Source organism: Bubalus kerabau, chromosome 13 (assembly GCF_029407905.1).
Source record: "Bubalus kerabau isolate K-KA32 ecotype Philippines breed swamp buffalo chromosome 13, PCC_UOA_SB_1v2, whole genome shotgun sequence".
Taxonomy (NCBI): Eukaryota; Metazoa; Chordata; class Mammalia; order Artiodactyla; family Bovidae; genus Bubalus; species Bubalus kerabau.
The window spans coordinates 58078343-58100683 of record NC_073636.1 but is presented as its reverse complement, the minus strand read 5'-3'; the positions used below and the strand labels follow the sequence as shown (position 1 = coordinate 58100683).

At 47.7% G+C, this 22341-nt stretch overlaps 2 protein-coding genes across 24 annotated transcripts in view; both read left to right on the top strand.

Annotated features, from left to right (window-relative positions):
- The window catches only part of LOC129625772 (neuroendocrine secretory protein 55), a 57215-nt gene extending 36216 nt beyond the window's left edge, over positions 1 to 20999 (top strand). For 2 of the 3 annotated variants that reach the window (XM_055544606.1, XM_055544604.1), the window contains 2 exons: positions 16480 to 16552; positions 20489 to 20999. The gene's annotated coding sequence lies outside the window, so the exon portion shown is untranslated. Of the gene's footprint in view, positions 1 to 9056; positions 9136 to 9415; positions 9652 to 16479; positions 16553 to 20488 lie in introns of all 3 variants that reach the window. The other variant, XM_055544605.1, reaches the window with a different exon arrangement.
- Positions 1 to 22341, top strand: part of LOC129625770 (guanine nucleotide-binding protein G(s) subunit alpha isoforms short) — a 65519-nt gene that overhangs the window by 34532 nt on the left and 8646 nt on the right. For 6 of the 21 annotated variants that reach the window (XM_055544594.1, XM_055544589.1, XM_055544590.1 and 3 more), the window contains exons 2-3: positions 16480 to 16552; positions 19512 to 19556. In XM_055544594.1, the coding sequence (XP_055400569.1) occupies positions 16518 to 16552; positions 19512 to 19556 (80 nt within the window). In that variant the 5' untranslated portion in view covers positions 16480 to 16517. Of the gene's footprint in view, positions 1 to 9654; positions 9716 to 10126; positions 10264 to 12296; positions 12759 to 13057; positions 13120 to 16479; positions 16553 to 19511; positions 19557 to 22341 lie in introns of those variants that run through there. The other 15 variants (XM_055544586.1, XM_055544585.1, XM_055544602.1 and 12 more) reach the window with 12 other exon arrangements.

The window sequence follows — 22341 nt, the reverse complement described above, 5'->3', positions numbered from 1 at the left end:
CAGGGGCAGCATCCTGACCTCCCGCTGTGTTGGGGGTCTGTAGGTATTTTAGAGGGATTTTAGTTGGGAGGGGGAAAAAAACAGACAAATAAGATACAGAGTCTATGGGGTCAAAGCAGGCCACATTAGGAGATTGTACCTTTTCAGTGTCTGAGTTAGAATCGTCTGAGAGGATTTTGGGTCTCTCTTAGAAATAAATAGGCACTTTGGAAAAGGAAAATATCCTGTTCTTTAAGAAACGGGGGTGATCGGTTAATGCCAGGCGGCCGTGATCTTAATCCTGTCTGAAGAATTGGTCTCATTTTTCATGTCAGAATTAATATTGGTTGAGATTAGATGGCTTCTTAATTTAGACCATTTGCATTTTACAGAGTGCTTAAAAGTGGTGGGGGGGGGGGGCGGCGGCGTCAAGCCACTTTATGATGGCACCAGAGCCAAATAAATAGGACCATATAAAAAGGTTATATTGATAACCTTTTACAACATCCATTCTTTCTGCCCTGTCTTCGCTCTGGCAAACTTTGAGTCATTTAGCACAACCTGAAAACTCGGATTTTCCTTGCTCGAAAAATGTAATGCTTCCTACTATAGTATGTTTTTTCTTGTCGCCCACAAACTTCCTCTTCTGGTGACCCTTCTGACTTTTTGTGTTCTTGACACTGTAGCATCCAATCAATTTGGTCAAAAGTCCAGTTGTGAAAAAGCATCTGGATGTTTTGTCCCCAGACAGCCAGTTTGTGGAATATTTGAGGATCAGCTCATCTGACCCCCTCCCCTGACATTCCTCCCCCAATCCCGCCCCACAAGTAGACTTATTTTTAGGGATCAGAGGAGACAGACCTAGAAAGCCAGCCTGCTCTTTGAGGAATGAGGAACTAGAAGGGGCATGAATAAGACGTGAGACCCTCGTGCTTTCTCTGCAGTGGCCACCTGGAGTCTGCTGCAGAGGGGCAGAGGGTCACCAGTCTTTACAGGCAGGCACACAGAGGGCAGTCTTTGTGATTAGGCTCTTGGCAGCATCATTGTCAGGGTCAAGATTTATCTGGTGCCTGTGGCCACCTTAGCATGAAAAGGAGGCTGAAGCCACCTGCCCTCATTTTGTCTTAGATTACCACCAGCTCAGGGCAGCTAGTGAAAAATACGGACGAGGAGTATTGCTTTCATAGGAAAAAAAAAATTGGTCATGATTCAGTTTCTTGAAAAAGTGCCCCCCCCATCCTTTATTCTCAGAGTCACCAAAACTAGGACTTGATCGTCAATCTCTTCTCATTCTTTCTCATTTGGCTAGCTGATTCAGACTCTCTGGGCTTCAGTTTCTTTCAATAGCCAGGCAGGTGGGGTAGGAAGGGGATGCTAGCGGGGGCAGAGGAAGGGGGAAGGGCTCCTTGGCACCCCTCCCTCCTGGACTTCAGTCTCAGGCAGAGTAGTTCTATTTGCAGACAGCTCAGCCAAAGCAGAGCGTTGCTATTACCCCCAGATGCTGTTTCCAATCGATCTTACTCATTTTCCCTCTGGGGTGCAGACAGGGCAGAACCCAAATCTGCTCAGACTTCCCAAGCCACCCAGCCTTGATCTGTTATTTTTATTTTATAGTCACAGAACCTTGAAGATACTTTTTCAACAGTTTAACCACATACCGAGAATTACAGGGGGAAAAGGTCAAGAATAGATAACTTTCATTTATTAAGAGTTCATTAAGCAGACCTCTGAATTCTAATAATGACAAATCAATGTCACATTGCTAAGAGGAAAAAAGTGACAACTGGGTGGTTTCACAGAACTCAGGTGTTGGGAGGAAGGTACAGCAAGGGTTCACCTATAAATTAGAGTGATTTTGTTTGTTTCCCTGGGGTTTTCATGTTGCTAGTACCTTTTTTAGTGTGTTTGTAGTTTTACTGAAAACGCATATAGTTTTCTCTCACTATCTCTTCTACTTTGGCATCCATTTTAGAAATTAAATTTTTGTTGTAGAGTTTTATTCTTTAGCTTTCTTCTTCTTCTTTTTTACAAAGTTCCCTTCTCTGCCTTCTGTACCCTCAGTAAATCTAGAGGATATATAGTTATGCCAAGGTGAGGAATACACATCTATTTAGCACATTTAAGAATGTGCAAGGCAAATGAAATATAGTTATCTTATATCTGAGATGAAAACATTAAGTATCCTTGGGGATCACCCTAGTTAGTTCACAATTTGGGTTTTTTTTTTTCCCCTGTTGCATTCAACTAACTTGTGGCAGATCAGTGAAACGTATTTAAGCTGATTACTGATTTTTACTCAAAACTATTTAAGAAATTCACTTTGAAAGCTGAGAAAGACTTTCAGTTCCCCTGCTCTGGAGCGCCCCCCTGAGGCCTGGGTTAATAATAACACCATGATAGGAATTTGCAGCTAACTAGTTAGGTCTTTGTGCCCGGTCTTGAGTAAACTCAGAGAGTTGGTGATGGACTGGGAGGCCTGGTGTGCTGCAGTCCATGGGGTCGCACACCACTGAGCGACTGAACTGAACTTGAGTTGGGTCTTTCTAGACTTTAGGATGCTTTGAATGGTTATGAGTAAACAGTATCCATTTAGCTTGAAGATTAGATGTCTCTGCATCCCAACTAAGTTTTATATCAGCTTCCTCTGAAAGATTCTTTCACGAGCTTTTTGAAGCAGCTCCCAGGGAATCCAATTATGAAATCATCCTGTACTCAGAAGGTAGAGGTTCACCTTTTCAGAATAAGGGAGCAGCAGCTTCAACCATCATCTTCATGAGAAGCATCCTTATTGGAACCAGGCCCCAAAGTGGGACATTTGTCAACTTCTGGAGGTGGTTCTCTGTCCATCAGCCACCTGGCCAAAAGATAGGGACCCCATGCCTTTGTGGCTGGTGGCATAGACGAAAGAAAGCTTCATCTGGGCTCCTTCTTGACTTACCCAGCCTTCTTCTTGCCCTCTCCAAACCACTAGGACACCCTATAGGCATTTTGCTCAGGCCAGACTTTTGACAATGCAGAGTTGCTCACTTCACACCAGAGCTCCCAAGGTTTGGTCTGGAGCCTTCATTGGCTTTCCTCAAAAATTAGCTGCCTTCATGAGTGACTGCTGATGTCTAACTCCTGGTCAGATGAAGGGACCTAGTGAAACCTTTGCCCTGCCACCCCACTCTCAAGGTGTTCATGTCTTCTATCGATGAAGGGCTAGTTTTCATTTCTTGGTGTTAGGTCACTGCAACCCTGGGATAAAAATAGGTGTAGTTAGTATGTTACAGATTAGACTCCGAATTTCCAGCTTTGTGCCACTTCCTCTAGTAATACCAATTTTGGTGACACATTTCCTAGAATCCCAGGCTGGCTTCATTTGCTAAAATCCTCCAAGGACAGATCTGTTTGCTTTAAAACCTAGAAGGATTTCAAATCAGACTTCTCAGCTCCCACTTCCTCTCCCCACTGTCTTCTGTCTTGATTTTCTTGTTTTCTATTCAGGGAGCAGGGGCCCCCATCCACCGCCTCCCCAACCCAAGGCTGGCGTTTTTGTTGACGGCTGAGCACACGTGGCCTTCCATGTGCAAAAGGCCCTTTCCTGGCTGGCTCCAGAGTTGTCACCAACGAGTCAAGGGGGAAAACTTGAGTTAGGCCTCACAATTTCAGCCAAGCTGGGCATACATCGAGTACACCTGTCACTTGAACCAGTGTCCAAAATGCAGCCCTAAGGGTCACAGCTGTGGCATTATTTCAGCATGAGCAATTCAGTATTTAATGTTCCTTGGAAAAATAAATCATTCCAAGTGGCTACTGTTCACCTATTAACCCTTAGAGGATTTCATAGAAGGAGCATGGGGATGCCATCCATAATCTTCTTGGCCAGCAACATGCGCTTCCCAGTTCTGTCTTTTAAAATACCATTCCTTATATAATAGAGAACAGGGAGTTGCAAAAACAGCATCCTCTTGCTTTGTGGCAGGAGCAGCCTTCCGGGATGAGAAGTTAAGACTTTCTTTTCCTCTCATTTATATTTTTACCTGCGTGGTACATAGCTTTCTACACAGTGGCATTCCATTTCTTTCCTCTTTTCATGGTAGCTTATATTAGCCTGCTATCACTGGCAAGTCTTATTTTACAATTAAGCGCTGGGTGTGTGTGTGGGGTGGGGTGGGGGGCAGTTCATCATTAATCAGATCTTGGGATTTCATGTGAACGGCCCCCCAGAGCGACCCACATTTTAAATGTATCCTCTTTTCTGTCACCTGGGTCTTCATAAATGAATTGTCCGTCTGCAGTTAATCCAAACAGTGCAAATCATCCTGAAGGCGGAGTGGTCCCCCTTCTGAAAGAAATTGGCTATATTTAGTTTTTTAAGCAAGCCTGCTTTGTGTTCTTTGTAAAGTCAGCGACATTCTTTCAATTTTTTCGGTGTAATTAGCACAAAAGGAGCCGTAATCTGAGAAGGTAGTAGAGACTTCAGCCACCAAGAAACAGGAATGTTCGAGAAAGCGGGCAGAGGCCGCCTTCCCAGTTCTGGGCGGCAGGCAGAGACCCTGGGACGTGGCTGTGGGCACAGCTGAGGTCTGTAGCTCGTGAAAACATCTCCTTTCCATCTGATCCCAGACTGATTGCAAATGCCCGTTGTTTCGCTGGCTAGTTCTCTCTTCCTCATAACTTGCAGAGGTCGGCAAAGACCCGAGGAGTCACTGTAGCATCTGGGCTTTGCTGAGTTGAGTAGCTCCTGGCTCATCAGGCAGAGGGCTGTGCACACCGCCCAGTCCTCCATGGACCGCTGGCAGAGGCGAGGGCACTCTCTGGGCAAATACTGAGTTGTGACCAAACAGAGGCTAAACGGAGATGGATGGGGGAGGAGCAAAGCTGGGGCTTCTCTGGGAACCAAGCATTTGTGCCCCTCAAAATAAAACCAGGGAAGGAGGCGGAGCTAAACTATAATTACACATTTTTCTATTTCATTTTCAACATGTGTGGGCAAACACAGAAAGATGAAAATGTATCCACAGATAAATGTGTGACTAATTATGTCCCATTAATTGCTTAATTCTGGGTTTACCAACAACAGATGGAAGTGGGTTTGGTGGTGGGGGGCTTCGAAGGCAAGTAACATCCACAGCCCCATCAGAAACTTACTTGTCCCAAACTGAGGCTAGTAACTAATTGCAAGCCTGTTTGAAAACAGTCATCTACACTTGGTTGGTAGGTAAATACAGTAAAAACACCAAGATGGTAAAAGTTGTATTTAGCAGTTATTTCCTTTATACACAAAACAGCACTTAATGAAAGGAAATTTATTACCTGATTCATCCAGAGTATTTAACGCTCTAAACACTTAATTATATGGGGCTAAATTTGAAGAATTGAATGCAATGGGAAAAAAAAAATCCCAAAATCTTTAAAATCAGAACAATTAAAGGATTTCTTTTTAGAAAGATATCTTATTAGGACTTTAGGGCTCTCTTGATTGCACCAACTTGCTTTTTGTTTTTTCCTGTTGGTACTTGTTTAGTAAGATGTTGAATCAAAATGTCATTTAACTAAGACATCTTGTGAACAAAGACACAAGTGAGCTGACCCTGTACCTATTGTTAACTAGTCCTCCCTGCATTATTTTTCATCCTGGATGAATTTCTATCCTAAACGCCAAATTAAAAGTTTGAAGCAACAGGCTTTCCCATTACCTAACAAAAGTTAGTTTGGTTTAGGAAAATTAACTCTTCTGCTATAGAGTGGTAACAGTTTTACATACCTCACCCCTCAATTAGGACCTCCAGTAAGAGGGTCCATTGATCTGTGGTTGATGTCAGTAAGCCCCTCATCCAAATTATCTACCTTGAATCTTTGCAGGGCTATCATGTGTATCATTGTTAAGGTTTCAGTTTTTAAAAGGAACAGTGTAGACTCTACTCTATTGTGTTCCTCTTTCAAAGTGTTTGGTGACTTTGTTAAAAGTCCACTCCTGGGAATGTCATGAGAAAGGCTCTAAGGGTCTTGGGAACTGGGCATCATAGAGACCAGGACATTCCTCTCTTTGATGGTGTCCATCCATCAGAGTCAGGGAAGATCCATCAAGAGACCAAAGACCCAATTTCCCTCATTTTGTGAACCGGACTTTTAAGATGTTTGATCTGTATCCCAAAGCCACTGGCTCAAAAAATTGGGTCCAAACACATTGGCCAACGTGCCTCCATATTTTGTTTTGATTAGAGTGTATTCTAAGTTAAAAATAAATTATTTTAGAATTAATAGGAATCAAATTGGGGAATTTCGTGTGGCCCTGTAGTTAGTTCCTTGATGTCAGCTTTTGAAAGGAAGTTTCGCTAACTTGAACACCATGTTTAGCTTTGAATGCAAGTTTAGGGTTACCTTGTGGTTGTCACTGTTAACTGGTGAGTGTGACAAGGAAAAAAATGCCCTAGATAAGCAGTACATTAGATTTTTAAGAACTTTATGGGATTAAGTAATAGAACCTTCTCATCAGGGATTAACTAGGAAGGCTTTTTACAATACCTGCTTCATCATGTGTATAGTACAGGTTTCAAGTCACATTCATTTGCAACAACAATTTCTAGTCGTTGCAAATTTCTAATTAGTTCTAATTTCTAACTAGTCATTCTAGTTAAAGTGCAAAATGTGCTTTAAAGACAGAAAGCCCCATTGAAGTACTAAACATTATTATTAAAAACTTACAGCTAAAAGGTTTCTGTTTTGGTAGAAACCTATTTGTTTCCTAGGCTATTAAAATAATATCATAATTTTATTTTCTCTGGAACCTCACAGTGACCCATCTAATGAAAGTCCAAGAAGAACACATGGCTTGTCCAAAAACTTAATTACACCATTAAGTGTAAAAACGTTTTCAAGATTCTGAGCTATAGCGAGTATATTGCTTCTAAAAGCAGACGAGGCATTCTTTCTCAGACAGGAAGATGCAAAAAAGCCAAGGAACACATCCACCCATAAATATGAAGCTTACAAGACCACTAAAAAAGAAAAAGAAACCCCTTGCCAATCCATCCATTGTTGTAAAGTATGCTTTGCTGGAGGGAGCTGTGGATCGGTGTGTATAGCATGGGACCCCCCCCTGTTTCACAAAGTCATAGCTGGGGGTGACCTAGTGTTTAGGTTACGGGTGTGTTATTATCCCCACTTCTTGGCTTTGGCAGGGAGCAGGTCACCTGAACCAGGCACTTTACACCCGGGACATTCTGGCCCTTTGCCCCTCTTCAGAGCTTGAAATTTCCACGACTTCCATCTCTCCCTGAGCCAAACAAGAGGCCCCTTCCACTGGAAAACTCTCCAGTCTGGACTGTTCCAAGAATTATGCTAATGGATTGCTCCACTCTCAAAGCATAAACCAGGCACTTAAAATGGTAACAACCTATTAAAATAAATCACTAATTCATATGAAAAGGTCATGCATGGTGGCCTCTGAACCTGAAAGCTTTTTTTAAATTTTTTTAAATTAAAACTTTTAAGGCCCTGGGTAGGTCAACTGCTAGAGTGAAAACTGTAGACAGTATCAGCTCACCATGCCAATTAAGTAAAATCTCATCTTTCACTTTGTGTCGGGTGAAAACAGAAAGCCGAACAGACCACAAACGAGCTTGTGTTTCAGAGCTCTTAGTGGCCTTTGCTTACCTGTAAACCATTGATTCCACCTGCTGTCATATATTTACAAAGTAAATGCTTTATTTGTTCATCAGTGGTTGGTCATAATAAAATATAGGTGAAAGCTACACTAAAAAAAAAGAAAAAAAAATTTTTTTTCCCAAGAATGGCCTGCCAGGTTAGAAGTTGAAATGGCTGAAGCCTGACCTTGCTTTATACATTCTAGGACAATAGTCCTGATTGTACTTGCCTGGAATATGTGTCAGCATATGACATGGGACAGCTTCACTCCTTTCAAAGTTCAGGCGGCATATTTATCTAAAAGGGGGGAGATGGTAACCCAACTCAGGGATTTCCAAATAAGGAGACTCTTCATTATATTCTTTGTAGTAATGTGTAGCTCCTGGCATAAGTATCAAGGTTGTATTGGTTACTATTTACCTTGTTCCTCTTAAATACAATGTATTTGCTCTTCGGCCACATTAGAAGCAGGAAAGGAAGATGCTTTGGAACAAATGGAGCTTAACAAAAATCTGGCCTGTTCCTCCTCCTTATAAGCCTTCACCAATTTTTAAAAATGACAGTCGATCAATTAATCAAATTCAAGCAAGAGGTTTTTATTTAATAGGTAAAGATAAAAAACTCAATCTTTAGGTAGTCTCTAATCTAGCTGGTGAATGACTAAGTCATAGTTTCAGACAGCCTTACTGTGGAATTTATTTATGAGAACATTCTGGTCTATAGGGTGAATATTTTTATCCGTTTTTGTTTTGGTGGATGACAGTTCCTTTGAGGTTTCTGTCGACAGAAGGTGTATTTTTGTGTGGAAAGAGAGGACATATCCAGAGCGTGATCAGAACCTGGCTGATTTGGGAATGGGGTGGAAGGGCAGACACAGCAACTTTTCTGCAAAGTCCGAGAATGTCTGGGCCCCGCTGTCAGGAGAGGTAGCAGATATAGATAGACCATGAGAGTCTGGAGTGAAGATTTCGCTTCCTGTTCTTAATTCCGAGTGTTCTCTGCTGACTTTGAATTGCGCTGCCATCTCTCAGGTTCACGAAGTGAGGCCTTGTAGAAGGGGGGTGGGCGTGGGGTTCGGAGGTGTACCTGATGGGGTCAACAACAAATAATAGGGGACACCTTCATCTGTCACACCTTTTCTTATTTTGAGTTGAGCAAACTGGGGGAAGGGGGGAATTTCAACAGTCCCGTTGAATGATTAACAGTGCCTTTCTATTTTCAAAGAAAAACTATAGGGACAATTTACTCAAGGCCTCTGACCCAACCAATCAATCACCCCACCCCCTAGGTATGTTAGCTGTGTTTCCATTTACAAATACGCTGTTTTCCTCTTTTTATCCTCCAACTTTTATCCAAAGTTTTAATGACTGTTTCAAAGTGAAAGAAAATTAAAGAACGGAGAGAGTAGTAGTCGTGACTACTTGTGAATTTGGGTTGATTGGCAGGTGACCCGTGAACCACCAAAGGCAGTTGCCAAGGTCTTAGACTGACATCCTGGCTACTCTTGACTCACCTGGGCACCAGGTGAGCTGCTGGGACCAAACTTTTATTGAATGAATGAATGAACTGTACCCAAGCAGACACCCGCTTGACTTCAAACGACTCAACCAAGGTCCCAGGAAAAGCGAGCCACCGCCGAGCCGTTGAGGACTGACTCGGTGTCACTGCCCTTAACCCACTGCGCTGGGTCTGCAGTATCCTTAAATGGGACAGTGCTGGGGTGGGGTGGGGGAAACACTTGAAAGTTTTTAAACAATTCTCAAACAAATTCGTGATCAATAAACTACGTTTCCATCTGTTCCAGAACACCCCCAGCCACCGCGGCCCGCGGGCCCAGCCACGGATAACTGGGACACCCTGGCCCACCACCTCGCCAACCCGGGAGAACTCCAAGGGCGCCGACCCCGTGACCTGGCCACCAGCGCTCGGCTCTCGCGTCGCCGGCTTCACCTGGCGATGATGCTCGTTCCGCGCTCATATCACACCGCACATCGTCTATCACGCGCCGCGATTAATTAGTGCCGACACCTACCTCCGCGGGTGCGCGCCGCTGGGAGGGAGGGCTGGGTGGCCGGCCCCGCGCACGCTAACCGGGAAGCGGGAGGTAAGGAGGCGCGCAGCCGGGCAAGCGCCGCCGTCGCACACTTTGCACGCCGCCCAGGGCTACACCACTCACCGAAAATTGGGAGGCAGGTCTGGGAGGCGGGGTCCGGCGCCCACCGCCTTGGGCGCCCCCAAGCCCCCCAGCGCCGCATCCCCCACGCCCCGCGCCCACACCTGTGTGGCCCCCCGCACCCGCCCGCACCCCCGGGGTGCGCGGCAGCCCGTTTGGGCACGTCCCCGGCGGGCCGATTTTTCGGCTTCCCCTTCGGTTTATAGGGGCCGCCGCGGTGGGTCCGTCCTCTGAAGAGAGGCTGGGGCGTCATCGGGCCGCTTAGGAGCGCTGCTCTCCGGCTGCACGCTCAGTCGCGTCGGCACCGCGGAGCGGGCTGCGTCAGGTGGCCGGCCCGGCGTGCTGCTCGCTCGCTGGCTCTCCGGCTCCGGGCGGCGGCGCCGTGGCTGGAGCGAAGCCTCCCGGCGCGGGGCGGCGGCGGGCGGCCGGCAGGCAGGCAGGCAGGCACTGCCTTGCGTGTGAGTGCACCTCACTCACATGTAAGTCCGGGGGCACCGTGGCCTCCCGCGGAAGTGCGAGTCGCCCGGCGCGGGGCAACAGCCACCCGGGCCGGGACAGGGCAGGGGCGCCCCGGCGCTACCGCCCTGCCCGAGCCTTCGGGGCACCCCCCCAATTCTCTCTCTTCTCTTCTCTTTTCTCCATTGGCGTGCCCAAGAGCCTAACCAAGGAGCGCCTGAGGGTAACAGCAAACTCGTGCCATCGCGCCTTCTGCACTTTTTCTTTTTTGAGTTGTTTGACATTTCTCGGTGCTTTTTGATTTCTCGTATTGTTGGGTGCTTTTTGGTTTGTTCTCGCCCCTTTTTCGTTTGCTCATCCGTTTTGGCGCTAACTCTTAGGCAGCCAGCCCAGCAGCCCGGACGAAACCCGGCAGCCGCGCTCTGCGGCCCCCGGGACAGAGCCGCGGGGATCGCAACAGACTCCCCCGACACGGGGCGCACGGGGTCCGGCCAGCCCGAGGCCGGGGGCAAACAGGGCGCCCGGGCCAGGCGAGAGCCAGGCACCCCGAGGTGGCCGAGCCGTCATGCTGAAGATGGCCATGAAACTCAAAGCTCGAGCGTTGGAGAGCGAGAGGAAGACAGCGTTGGCTGCGGCCGAGGTGGCTGCCGAAGCTGCGGCGGTGGCTGCAGCGCTGGCCGAGCAGCGCGCGTCGCGGAAGAAAGGGGTAGCCGAGAAGCCCCCGAAGAAGTCGGAGCAAGAGGCGCCCGGCGAGAAGTTGCTGACCGAAAAAGAGAGGCGGAAGATGGAGAAGAAGCTGCTGGAGAAGAGAAGAAAAGAGGAGAAGAAGAAGGAGAAGGAGAGGAAGAAGTTGGAGAAGATGCAGAAGAAGATGAAGAAGAAGGGGCTAGAAGCCCAGGAGGAGGCCCGAGGCCCGGAGGTCGCCGCCGCAGCCGGCGCCGCCGCCGCCGTCGAGGGCGCCGCGGAGGGCGCCGCCGGGGTCGGCGTGGGCGCCGGCGCCGGGGCCACGAGTAGGATCTGGATTGAGTGGGACACGGACTCGAGTGACGAGGACGACGACTACGACGACGAGGAGGAGGACGACGACTACGACGACTTGATCGACGCCCTGCGTGGCTTCAGGAGCGCCGTGTGGGGGTCCGGGCGGCTGGAGATGAGCGCGCTGAGCGCCCACCTGCCACTGCTGACCTTCCTGGTCTTCTCCGTGCGCAACCCCGCGTGGGTGCTGGACTTTCTGCTGCACCCAAGCCCGGACGAGGGCCGCGGCTGCGGCTTCTTTTTCGGGGCGACCTGCTGCTTCCGAATGTTCCTGGGCTGCGCCTTCTTTTCCTTCGTGGGCGGCCCGGCCAAGGCCAAGCGCAGAGGACGAGGGCACTCCGGGGCCTCGGGTGCCTTCGGATCCCGCCCTGGCGCCCGTCGCCGAGGGCGCGAGGAGCGGCTCATCTAAGTCAGACCCCCACCCCCGCCCCCAGACACCACCATCGCTGTGTAGTGTGGAGTTTTATTGAGTATTTGTGTATGTGTGTTTGGACACATTTTCCTTTTCGGTTGCTCTGTCCTTTGGTTCGTGCTCGCCTCGCTTTTTCCACACTTCCCTGCTCTCTAGCTCTCTCTATGTCTCTCACTTCTTTTCGAAAATTTTCCTAAGTCCGGGCTCTGGCTCGCACTCCCTCCCCTTCCGCCCACCCCGGCCCCTCGGCGGCGCCCGCGGGAGGGGAGGGGGGCGCTCGGCCTCGGGGGCCGCAGGGCGACGCGGCCCGGGGGGTGGAGCGTTGGCGTCGTGCGAGGGGTCGTCACCGGCTCGGAGACGCCCCCTCTCCCCCCGCAGGCCGGCCCCGCTTGGGGCCCAAGCCAGGGGGGGCGAGGGGGCGTCTCCCGGGCCCGTCCCGTCCCGGGCCGGACGCGGGCGGAGGGACCCCCCTCCCCGGGTACCCGGGGGGGGGGCCTCCCTCTGCCAGCTCCCGCCCTCCCCGCCGCCGCGGCCGCTCCTCATCCCTCCTCCTCCTCCTCCTTCCACCCCCCTCGCCGCCGCCGCCTCCGCCTCCCCCCGCCTCCCCCCGCCCGCCGCGGAGCTCTGGGTCGGGGCGGCGGCGGGGCTCCGGCCGAGGCAATAAGAGCGGCGGCGGCGGCAGCGGCGGCAGCAGCGCCCGCAGCTCCGTCTCAGGTCCGCCTCGCTCCGCGGCGGCCATCAGACCCTTGGGCTCAGGCTCGAGGGGCTGGGAGCTGCGCGCTCCGCTCGGGCACAGCGACACCGCCCTCCCCGCGCGCTCCTCCCCGAGGAGCCGAGTCCGCGCCCGGCCCGCCCGCCCGCCCGGCGCTGCCCCGGCCCTCTCGGCCCGCGTGAGGCCGCCCGCGCCCGGCCCCGCCGCCGCCGCCGCCATGGGCTGTCTCGGAAACAGCAAGACCGAGGACCAGCGCAACGAGGAGAAGGCGCAGCGCGAGGCCAACAAGAAGATCGAGAAGCAGCTGCAGAAGGACAAGCAGGTCTACCGGGCCACGCACCGTCTGCTGCTGCTGGGTAAGGGCGGGGCGGGGGGCGCCGGCCCCGGCCCGGCCCGGGGGGGCCCCTCGGGGCGCCCCGCAGGCCGCGCGCGCCGAGCCCGCCCCCCGCCCCGGGCGCGCGCTCCCGAGCCCGCCGCCCGCCCGCGGGCTCAGCCTCCGGGGGGCGAGGCCGGAAGGGGGACCCCGGGGCGCCATTCGGCCGGGCGGGGGCCTGAAATGGGGCGGGGGGCCGTGGCGACGCGGGCGCGGGGCTCCCTGCCCTGGCTGCCCGCTCCCGGTCCCTCTCCCGTCTTCCCCGCGCTCTCCTCTCCTCTCTCTCTCTTTCTTTCTCTCTCTCTCTCCCTCTCCGCGAGGCCTACACGGCGCCGGGGCTTCGGGTGCGTGTTGGGGAGGGGGAGGGGGAGTCCCACAGGGCTCGGGAGACTGCGACAAAAAGAGGGTTTCGGGGACAGGAAATGGGGTGGCGGGCCACGGGAGGGGGACCCGCCTCCGTGGGGTGTGTGATTTGTCGGGAGAGGGACAGGGAAAAAGCCAGCCAGCGGGGTGGGGGGGGGGGACGCCGCGGTGGCGGAGGGGGCCTCGTCGAGGGGAGGTTCGGCGGGGGAAGTGGCCGCGGAGAGTCGGGGGGGGCGGGTGACATCAGCCCCTCGGAAGGGCTCCGGGTGGTAAAGGTGGTGCAGCGAGGGGGAGGGGGCGCGGGCGAGTCGTGGCGCCGGAGCCGAGGGGGGGGCGGGGGGCGGGAGGAGGCTGCGCGGCGGGCGCTGGGCGCGACTTGGTGCGTTTGGGGCAGGACACCCTGTGTGCGCGGAGCAGACGTGTCCCGGGCCGGGCCGGGCCGTTGAAGGAAGCGAAGGAGAATCGAATAAAATAAGGCCGAAAAAAAAAAAAAAATGGAGTTAGTACGCTGAAGTGCCCAGTGAAGCCAAATGACACGTCATTTTACAGTATGACCTTTTTTCCCCCTTCCAGATATGCAGGCTTTTTGAAAAGCAAAGAAGAGAATTAATTGTAGCAGCTGCCGCCCACCCCCCAAGCCCCCCCCCCGCAGCAGCGCCCCCCCCCCCCCATAAACCATTAGCACACACACATTTTCCTGTTAGTCGGCCACATTGAGAGCGCTTTGTGAAAAAAGGAAAAAAAAAAAAAGACATGCACAAATCAAAACTGGAAAATGACATTTGTCTGTAAATGGCTTCTTGGTCTGGAAATGGCGTGGTTTTTTTTTTTTGTCCTTTTCAAGGTGGGGGGGGGGGGCGGGGGGAATCCAGCGCACTTGAAGGAAAAGACTTTTTTTCCAGGTGGAAGGAGAGGAGAATACATGAATTAGTTGTTTGTCAAGTGACATTTGGTTGTTTGGTTTTGGGTTTTCTCTTTTGATTGCGGTTTTTCCTCTTTGGCAAAAAAAAAAAAAAAAAAGGCGTGGGGGGGGGCTGTTAACTCCAAGGAGATGGCCTTTCCCCCATTTTTCTTAAAGGTGCTGATTTGGAAAAATAAATAAATAAAAGAAGCATAAAAAATTGTTGAAATGACCAGAAGAATTACACAAGCATTGAATTAGTATGGAAGTTTTCCATTTCCTTAGTAATTTGGCTATCTGAGTGAATTTGCTAGGTTAAGACCTAGTTCAGGGTCACATATCAACAAAACAGCTTGATTATAAAGAATAAAATGTAAAGGGCTGTTTTTCCGTTGTGGTGGTGTCTCCTTTGCTTTTGGGGGACGGGTCATGTCTTTGTTCTCCTGGGTCCAGATTTATGTAAAGCAGAAAATTAAGTGAAAATAAGTCTCTTTGGTGTCTATGCATTTGCAATTACAGTAATTAAATGGTACATATGTTGAGCTGTTGTCAAAAACTTCTAAAGGTGGAATTATGGTGTGTGAATATTAATTGCGTATAATTTGATTTCAAAGTATAAGCCTAGAAAAGTCTAGAATCTTCCCCAGGAACACTCTTTTGCTATCTGAATAATTTAAAACAAGTGTGATGCGAATGGTACCTTAAATTTCTGACACCTTTGCACAGTGATCATAGTCTCCCCTTAATTTGAGACTGATGACTCTGAATGCACCTGGCATCACTCGGCTAACCTGCCCCAGGTGTCCTAGTCCTATTATCATAGAAAGCGTCTGGCGTGGGGCTCTGCAGCCCGGGTCAGTGCCATGCGTTTTACATCTTTAAATGGTGATTCTCACCGAGTGCTGCCCCTTACCCAAAAAAAGAGGAAACATGATGATGCCCTTTTTCATAAAAGAGGGTCATCTTTGTTAATTTAATGGAATAAAATTTGAATTACAGAGCCACAAAAGATCTTGCAGTAGTTTTTCAGTTTCTCTGATTTCCTAAATGTGGAAACTGAGGCACGGACCTCTGTGTGCATGTAAAAGAGAGGTGCTACGAATTTTAACACGAAAGAAGAATATTGGAGATTCTGATTAATATTATGTACCATTAATATTTTAATTTGTGAGAGTTAGGCTCATTAAGATAGAATGTTTGCTTTGAAATCAATGTTTCTGTGGAAACTAATTTTAACTTTTTACAGATATTGATTACAGCCTTGTGAAAAGGCAAGAGAAGGAGGAATGCTTTGCTCTCTGGGCAGTAAAACAAAACAATAAAAAGTGAAGAGGGGCTAAAAAACCAAATAGGTTTGTGTGGGAGGGGGACAAAAATTGTCCACTCAGGATTATTTGTTGGAGAGAGTATCCATTTACAAAGGCCGAGAAACTAGCAATCCTCCTCCTAGCTTGGTGGAACTATGTTTTTTCCATAAAACACATGTTTTTACAAATTTAAGGTGATTTCAAATGGGGCATACGCCCTTTTTCTAGCTCTGTTAGTCGTGAAGGGCTTGGAATCATTGAAAATTCAGTCGTTTTCAGGAATATTTTTCCTTATGATTAAAGTCTTGTCCTTTTTAACATGTTATTAATAGGGTTCTCAAGCACTATATTTAAATATTTTTCAAGAAGACAGCAAATCGATGGTCTTCATCCCCCCCCACCCCCAAATGGTTGTTATATCCAGAGAGAGTTTACCTTAGAAAAATAAAAGTTTGCAGTAAAAGGGGGGAGGGGTGTGGAGAAGTGGATCAAATGGCATATTGTGGGGCTAAGGGGGTGATTTTTAAGTAGCCCAGGGGACAAGAACCCTGCAGACAAAACAGCTACTTTGAGAAAATGTTGGAGAGCTGCTGTGTCAATTTAGATCTGGGGGCGCCATAGGGGTCTGGGCATTGTCTGTGAACCCTGGGGTATTTTAACCATGAAACAGCTGACAAACAATGAATTATGTGCACATACACATTAAGGTGTACGTTTTTACCTGTGAATGCTCGTAGTTCAAAGATCCAGTTTCATAGTTATATCTGTAATTTTCCTACCTCCCCCCACCATGACAAAATTGCATCATTCTTTGTGCCCACCCCACAAATTTTAAAACAACTAAAAGAAAAAAAACACCTAAACAAACCAAAACCTTTAATTCTTGTTTGTTGTTCTGATGGTGAAATACTGCAGGTACACACAAAGTTGGATGTTTATTTCATTTTTTCTGCGTCGAAATGCCAAGGAAATTTGCACGTCTCTTATTTTGCTTGTGTTTTGCGTGTTGCTTCTACGGAGAAAACAGCAGTAGTGTCTCTCTTTCTCTCTCTCTCTCCCCCCCTCTCTCTCCTCCTTGCCCAAAGTGTGTAAAATGCCTCTTTCTTAACCTGAGACTTACTTTCATTTTCTAGGTGCTGGAGAATCTGGTAAAAGCACCATTGTGAAGCAAATGAGGATCCTGCATGTTAATGGGTTTAATGGAGAGTAAGTGTCAAATCTGTACCAAGGGCACGGTCAGAGTACCACATTTTATACTAACCTTTAGGAAGTTCAGGTAGCTTTTAGGGGCTGGGCAGCCAATGTCCGCTTAATATTTTCAGCCTACATATCAGGAAAGAGCTCTTTAGGGGCTGTTTTCCTCCTTTTTTACTCTTTGGTGCAGCAACAAACAGTAATAGTTATAAAGCCCCTGCGTTGGCCCCGTGACAGGTCTGCGGTAGGTTTTGGTGCAGTGGGTCTCCAACGTGGCTAACACCGGCCCTGGCCATCCCTTTGCCTAGCCACGTTGACCACTGCAGAGCTGGTCCCCACCCCCAGCACATTTCAGCGCAATGCACCAGTGCAGGATGTTTTAAACTATTAGGGAAACATTGTTTCAATAATATTCTCACATAAAACAAAGTGGGAAGAGTCAGCCCTTGTTAGTAATTCATCATCCCCCCCCCCCTTTGGAATTATCATGGGCAAATCATCATTTCCCTTTTTAAAAATCGATGATCTTGCCTAAAGAAAAGAAAAAGATATTTAAATGATGTAAAGGCTGGGAGTTAGGTACTTCTGGCCAGACCTAGGGGCACTTTTGCCTTTGAAAAGTCCTTCAAGGCATCTTGCTTTAGGACAATGTGACAATACCGCAGTGAGAATAAAGATGAAAAGAGAGAGTGCATATACGAAGATGTAAGCTATAGGAAAAGAATGCAAATAAGGGGCATAGGTCTCCCCAGACCCACCTCAACTTTCACGAGGGTGGGAGGGCTGGTAAGGGTAGTTAACCTTACAAACACTTGCAGGCACTCGTTTGTAGTTAACTAGTTGGTTAGCAGTCCTATTCCTTTTCTTAAATCTGGGTTCAATTTAAAATTGCATTCCCCTTTAGTTTCCACAGGGGAGGCTGAGTCAGAGGGGCATAGTTTTAATTCAGTTATGCACCAACTGCTCCCTCCAATGAACTAATAAAGACCAGTTACTGTCTCCTACTATGCACTACACAGGGGGAAACAGATGAATTTTATCACCTGTTAGAAGGAAAAGAACTGCAGGAGGCAGCTCTTTATGGAAAATTCTAGAATTTCTTAGATCAAATAATCATGGAGGGGGAAGGTAGAGAAAAGGATGATATCATCCATACAAATGGACATTTAGTTTAGGGTGCTTTTTAAGTTTAAAATTCAGAGGGATGAGTTCTTTTACCAGTTTTATGAATGGCTCTCCCGATGAGTTAACAGTATGCAACTACATATTGATTAAGTCATGTTCACATGTCACAAATTCTGAAATTCTTAATTTGACACACCTTTCAGTAAAGCCCGGCCACCAGAGACTGTTATCTGTCAATTAAAACAAAAAGCCTGAAATAGGCTTTTTGGTGTGATTTTGTAATTTAAAGAAAAACCTTGCATAATTTTCCACCCAGCAACTTTCCGGGGAGTGCTGCTTTCAGGAGGCTTGTTAAGCAAAAATAATTTGACCATGTACCCTCTAGATAAATATTTTGATTAAAACTGGATGTGGCCTGCATTTTTAAAAGGATGCAGCAGCCACTGTTTACCTTAGCTCAGGTCCAATAGAAGATAGGACATCCTTGAAATAATTCACTTAAAGTTTTATTACTCTGTGGATTGTCGTAAATTTTTTTAATTTTTAGAGAAAATTTTCTCCCCCCTAAGTGAGCCTGTCTGTAATGCAGACAAGGCATTTAAACCAGCACTTCTCTTTTCTGGGTTGTCCCCCCCGCCCCCCCCCCCCCCCCCCGCCAAAGAGGAAGAGACATTCCCAGCTTGCCTGTTTGTAGAGGAAACCATAGGTAATCTCTGAGGATGTTAAATTTAGCCTGTGAAAGTGACATACAGGGGAATTCTTTATGTGAGCCTAGAAACCTTATTTTTATCTCATACAAATGAGCCTCCTTTTTTCTTTTTCCTCGCTGCGGTATTGCAACAAAGGCGGTTTCCTTCTCCACTAGGAATTCCCTGCCAAGTGAGGACATCCGTCCACCCAAGGGGATTCTGTGTGGTGGCTCAGGGTCTCTGCCTCCTTGCTCCGTAAACGTGCGCTTTGTCAGGGCTGGGCTGAGCTATTACATTTGCCTTAACTGTCCGCAGACTGCTGTGCCGAGTACCTCTGCAGAGTAACCGTGGCATATTAATCTGACCTTCACAAACACAGAGGTCAAATGCGGATTTTCCTAACTCAATGCTAGCTAACTCTGTTACATTTGGGGGTGGGGGAGTGCCATTAACACTGGATGAGCTAATAAGCTAATCAATTACAAAACCTGGTAGACAGCTTAAGCCATCCTGTCCCTCCCACCTTTAAGGAGGAGTTCCTGCCAATCACGAAGATTGGGTTTGGGGAGGGAGGGGCTTGGTGGTAGTGGGTTTTATTCTTTTAATCTTTTTTTTGCTGTGTGCCTCACAGTCGAGGCACACTTTTAATTGATGACAGTTTGTGGGGAACAATTACATAGAAATAAAAACATAGGTAGCTGCCCAAGTCCAAGAAGGGAGGAAATTAATAATGCACCAGAAAATCACGGGCCAAAAATCATGGACCTTTTGTGTGTTCAGTACAACACAGCGACTGAGGTCTGGAACCATCAGGGGCCTTACGCGCTGCTATATTCTCCAAAGAACTGTGAGATAAATCACTGGGTTAGCTCCCTGATGCATGTACATTTAGTGAAAGCACAAGAAAATAATTATCCGTCCCTCCTGTACCTGACGGAAGTCTCCAGAGGGTTCTGCTAATGCTGCAGTGAAGGTGTGGAATTCTTACCTCCATGGCCTGCAGTCTCAGTAGACGTGCCAATTTAGCCAGGAAGGCGACCTAAGAATTAACGGGAGGATGGCGGCCGTTTGTGTAGGAATGTAGGGAGGCTGTGTGGGGTTTTTGTGAAATTGCAGTGCCTTGCAGATTAGGTGAGCTTTCAATCTCTCTTTAAAAGGGGCGGCGAAGAGGACCCGCAGGCTGCAAGGAGCAACAGCGATGGGTAGGAACATTCAAAAACAGAAAAACTTTTTTTTAACACACACACCTGACACACACAAAGCTCATACTGGGAAACAGGACACAGAGAACCGGGAAGAAAACCAAAATCATTTAAGGGCCATCAGCCATCTTGGTATATACATCTGCAAACAACACAATTTCTTGTCATTTCAGAGCAAGTGAAGTGCAAAACGGTGTGTTTTTTTTTGTTTTTTTTTTTTTTTTTGCCATCCTTAAAGTATAATTAGATCCAGCTGGGGGAAAGCTATAGATTTCAGCATTAAGACGGTCAGTTTAGGATTTCAAAAATTGATGGTTTCTATCCCCCACCCCCAGCTCTCCATTTGAATTGGCTACTTGTTTTAAAAACTGGCTACTGTTTTTAAACCTACTAAATTCTGTCTACCCTGTGGCTGGTCTGATGTTAAAATTTCAGACCTCTTTGGGGGGGAAAAAAAATCTTTTTTACCTCTATTAAAATACGTGGTGCCGCACCGTCCTTAATTGGGCGGGGGGAGATAAATACTTGGCACCTTGAGGAGGAGGGAGGTCATTGTTGAGAATGATCTGGAAAAGTCTCTGGTCTTTTTAAAATTGTCATTTTATCCAGTGGACAGGAAATTAATGATGGCCTCCATCTTTTTCCACTCATTATCAAATTATTTTTTTTTTCTGCACTTCCTGCATCCGCACTGCCCATCACACTCATGCACACATACATACACGCATGCCAGGTAACCCTCTCCAAGCACTGCTCTGCGTATTCAGCATGCAGTGAGGGAGCAGCTCTTTGTCCTGAGAACATGAAGAGCCAACTGACCTAGCCTAGGGCACCTCAAAAATAGCTTCTGTGGCTCGGGAGGGGAGGGGCAAAGGAGACTGGGGGGTCGGGACCAAGTAACTGACACATGTTTGTTCATCTGTTTTTTTTAGACTATATAACCCCTAGATGATGGCTTCAATTTCTCATCTTCCCGGCTATGTCCTATCACACTTTGCATGCTGGAATTGCCCGTCTTAGGAACTTCTAATAAGAATACTATTCTGTTGTGGGGGGGTGGGGGGATGGGGCCCCAACACCTAACCTCTAAAGATAACTGAAAAAAAAAAAAAAAAAATTTAAAAAACAAACAAAAAGCAACAAAAAAAGTAATCCCTAATTGACAAATACGTAGTGTATCAACCACCCAAAGCATCTGCATAAACAGTGATTGACAGCTTACTGTACCAAAAGTTGGCATTTGAGAGCTATGACCCCTCTCTATTGAACCCACTTCCCTATTGAACCACCTCCTGTATACTTCCTAGATGCTATGCTAGATCCCTGACTGAATCCTACTAATACCTACTAACGGCCTGCTCTTCTATCTGTGACTCTGTTCTACAAGTAAAACTTAAGTATTAACAAATGTGATAAATAAAAATTCTCTGCATGTCTCAGCAATCCCTGTATCTTGCGTCTGTCTTCTGTCTTTCTTCTTTCGTCTGTCTGCCCACCAAAAAAAAAAAGCATAAAGATAAAAGGTATAGAAGTCAGTATACAACATAGCCTTCCCCTAACACATGGGGGAGGGGTGACCATCTCTTAAAATTTGAACCCAGCATATAAAGCAGCCCTGATCTCAAGCTTTATACATGTTGGGGGGGAGGGACGGTTACAAAATCCAGATGGTTCTTCCAGCCCCCACTTTTCATCCATCAGAATTCTGTATGTAGTTGATACACATTTTGGCTTTCATTACGTCAAAGACATATGAGGAACTTTATCAGAGAATGTCACAATCAATGTTAAATTCATTAAGCGATAGTAAAAATTACAGTAAACCTGCCAACCCCCGGTATAATATCTACATAGTAATTGCTTCAATGGAGGAATTTTTGTTTTAGTATTACACACCCGAATTAGATTTCAGATTTCTATTTTAGCTGTTTTATACTTGATATACTCCCACACCTATTCACATACGTAGATGAATACTGAGCACATTCTCAGAATATCCGTATTTAAGACTGGAAGTTTTCCAATTACCATACTACTACTTAGACCAAAATATCAAACTGAATGAAAGAACCAGGTTTCTGGAAATAACTTTTCTCTTGTTCTGGGCTCATTTGGGCATTAATACCCAGACATACATAATTTTAACTATTGGGGGACCTTAAAACCAAAGCTCCAAGGCTCTCATTACCATGGAAATGGAGCTTCTTTCTAATGAATGGGAATGGGACTGTCCTGTGGGGTTTTAACTTTGAATTTTTGTGTGCAACTTGGGAACAAACACAAGTCCGTTTAAAACTCCAACATCTAAATACCTGATTTAGGCCGTATCGCCAAGTCGGGACACGATTAGGAATTTCAGAAACTCACGAACTCGCAGAAGGGTTCAGGATGAGATCCCTTTATATCGATGCTGGTTGCATTAAGAGTCGGGTTTGGGGCACAAATCTCCCACTCCTGGTTGGCAGCACAGCTCTCCTGGAGTTCTGCCTTGCAGCACTTTTATTAAAGAGCCATGAGGGGGTTCCTGGTACCATCTGTAGACTTGCACCCGCAAAACATACACCTCTTCAGCCCCTGATGAGGGCAGTACCTCTAAACTAGCTCCCCCCATTCAGATACGAGACGGGCAGGGTCTCGGAGGCCAGCTGCACCCTGGGGAAGGGATGAAATGAGCTCATTTCCAAATGAGGGCCCACCGCTCAAACGAATATGCAAAAGGCTTATTTTGAAAGGGTGAAAGGCCAAGTTCTCCGCGGGGTGGGGCTTCGCAGGCGATCACATGGCC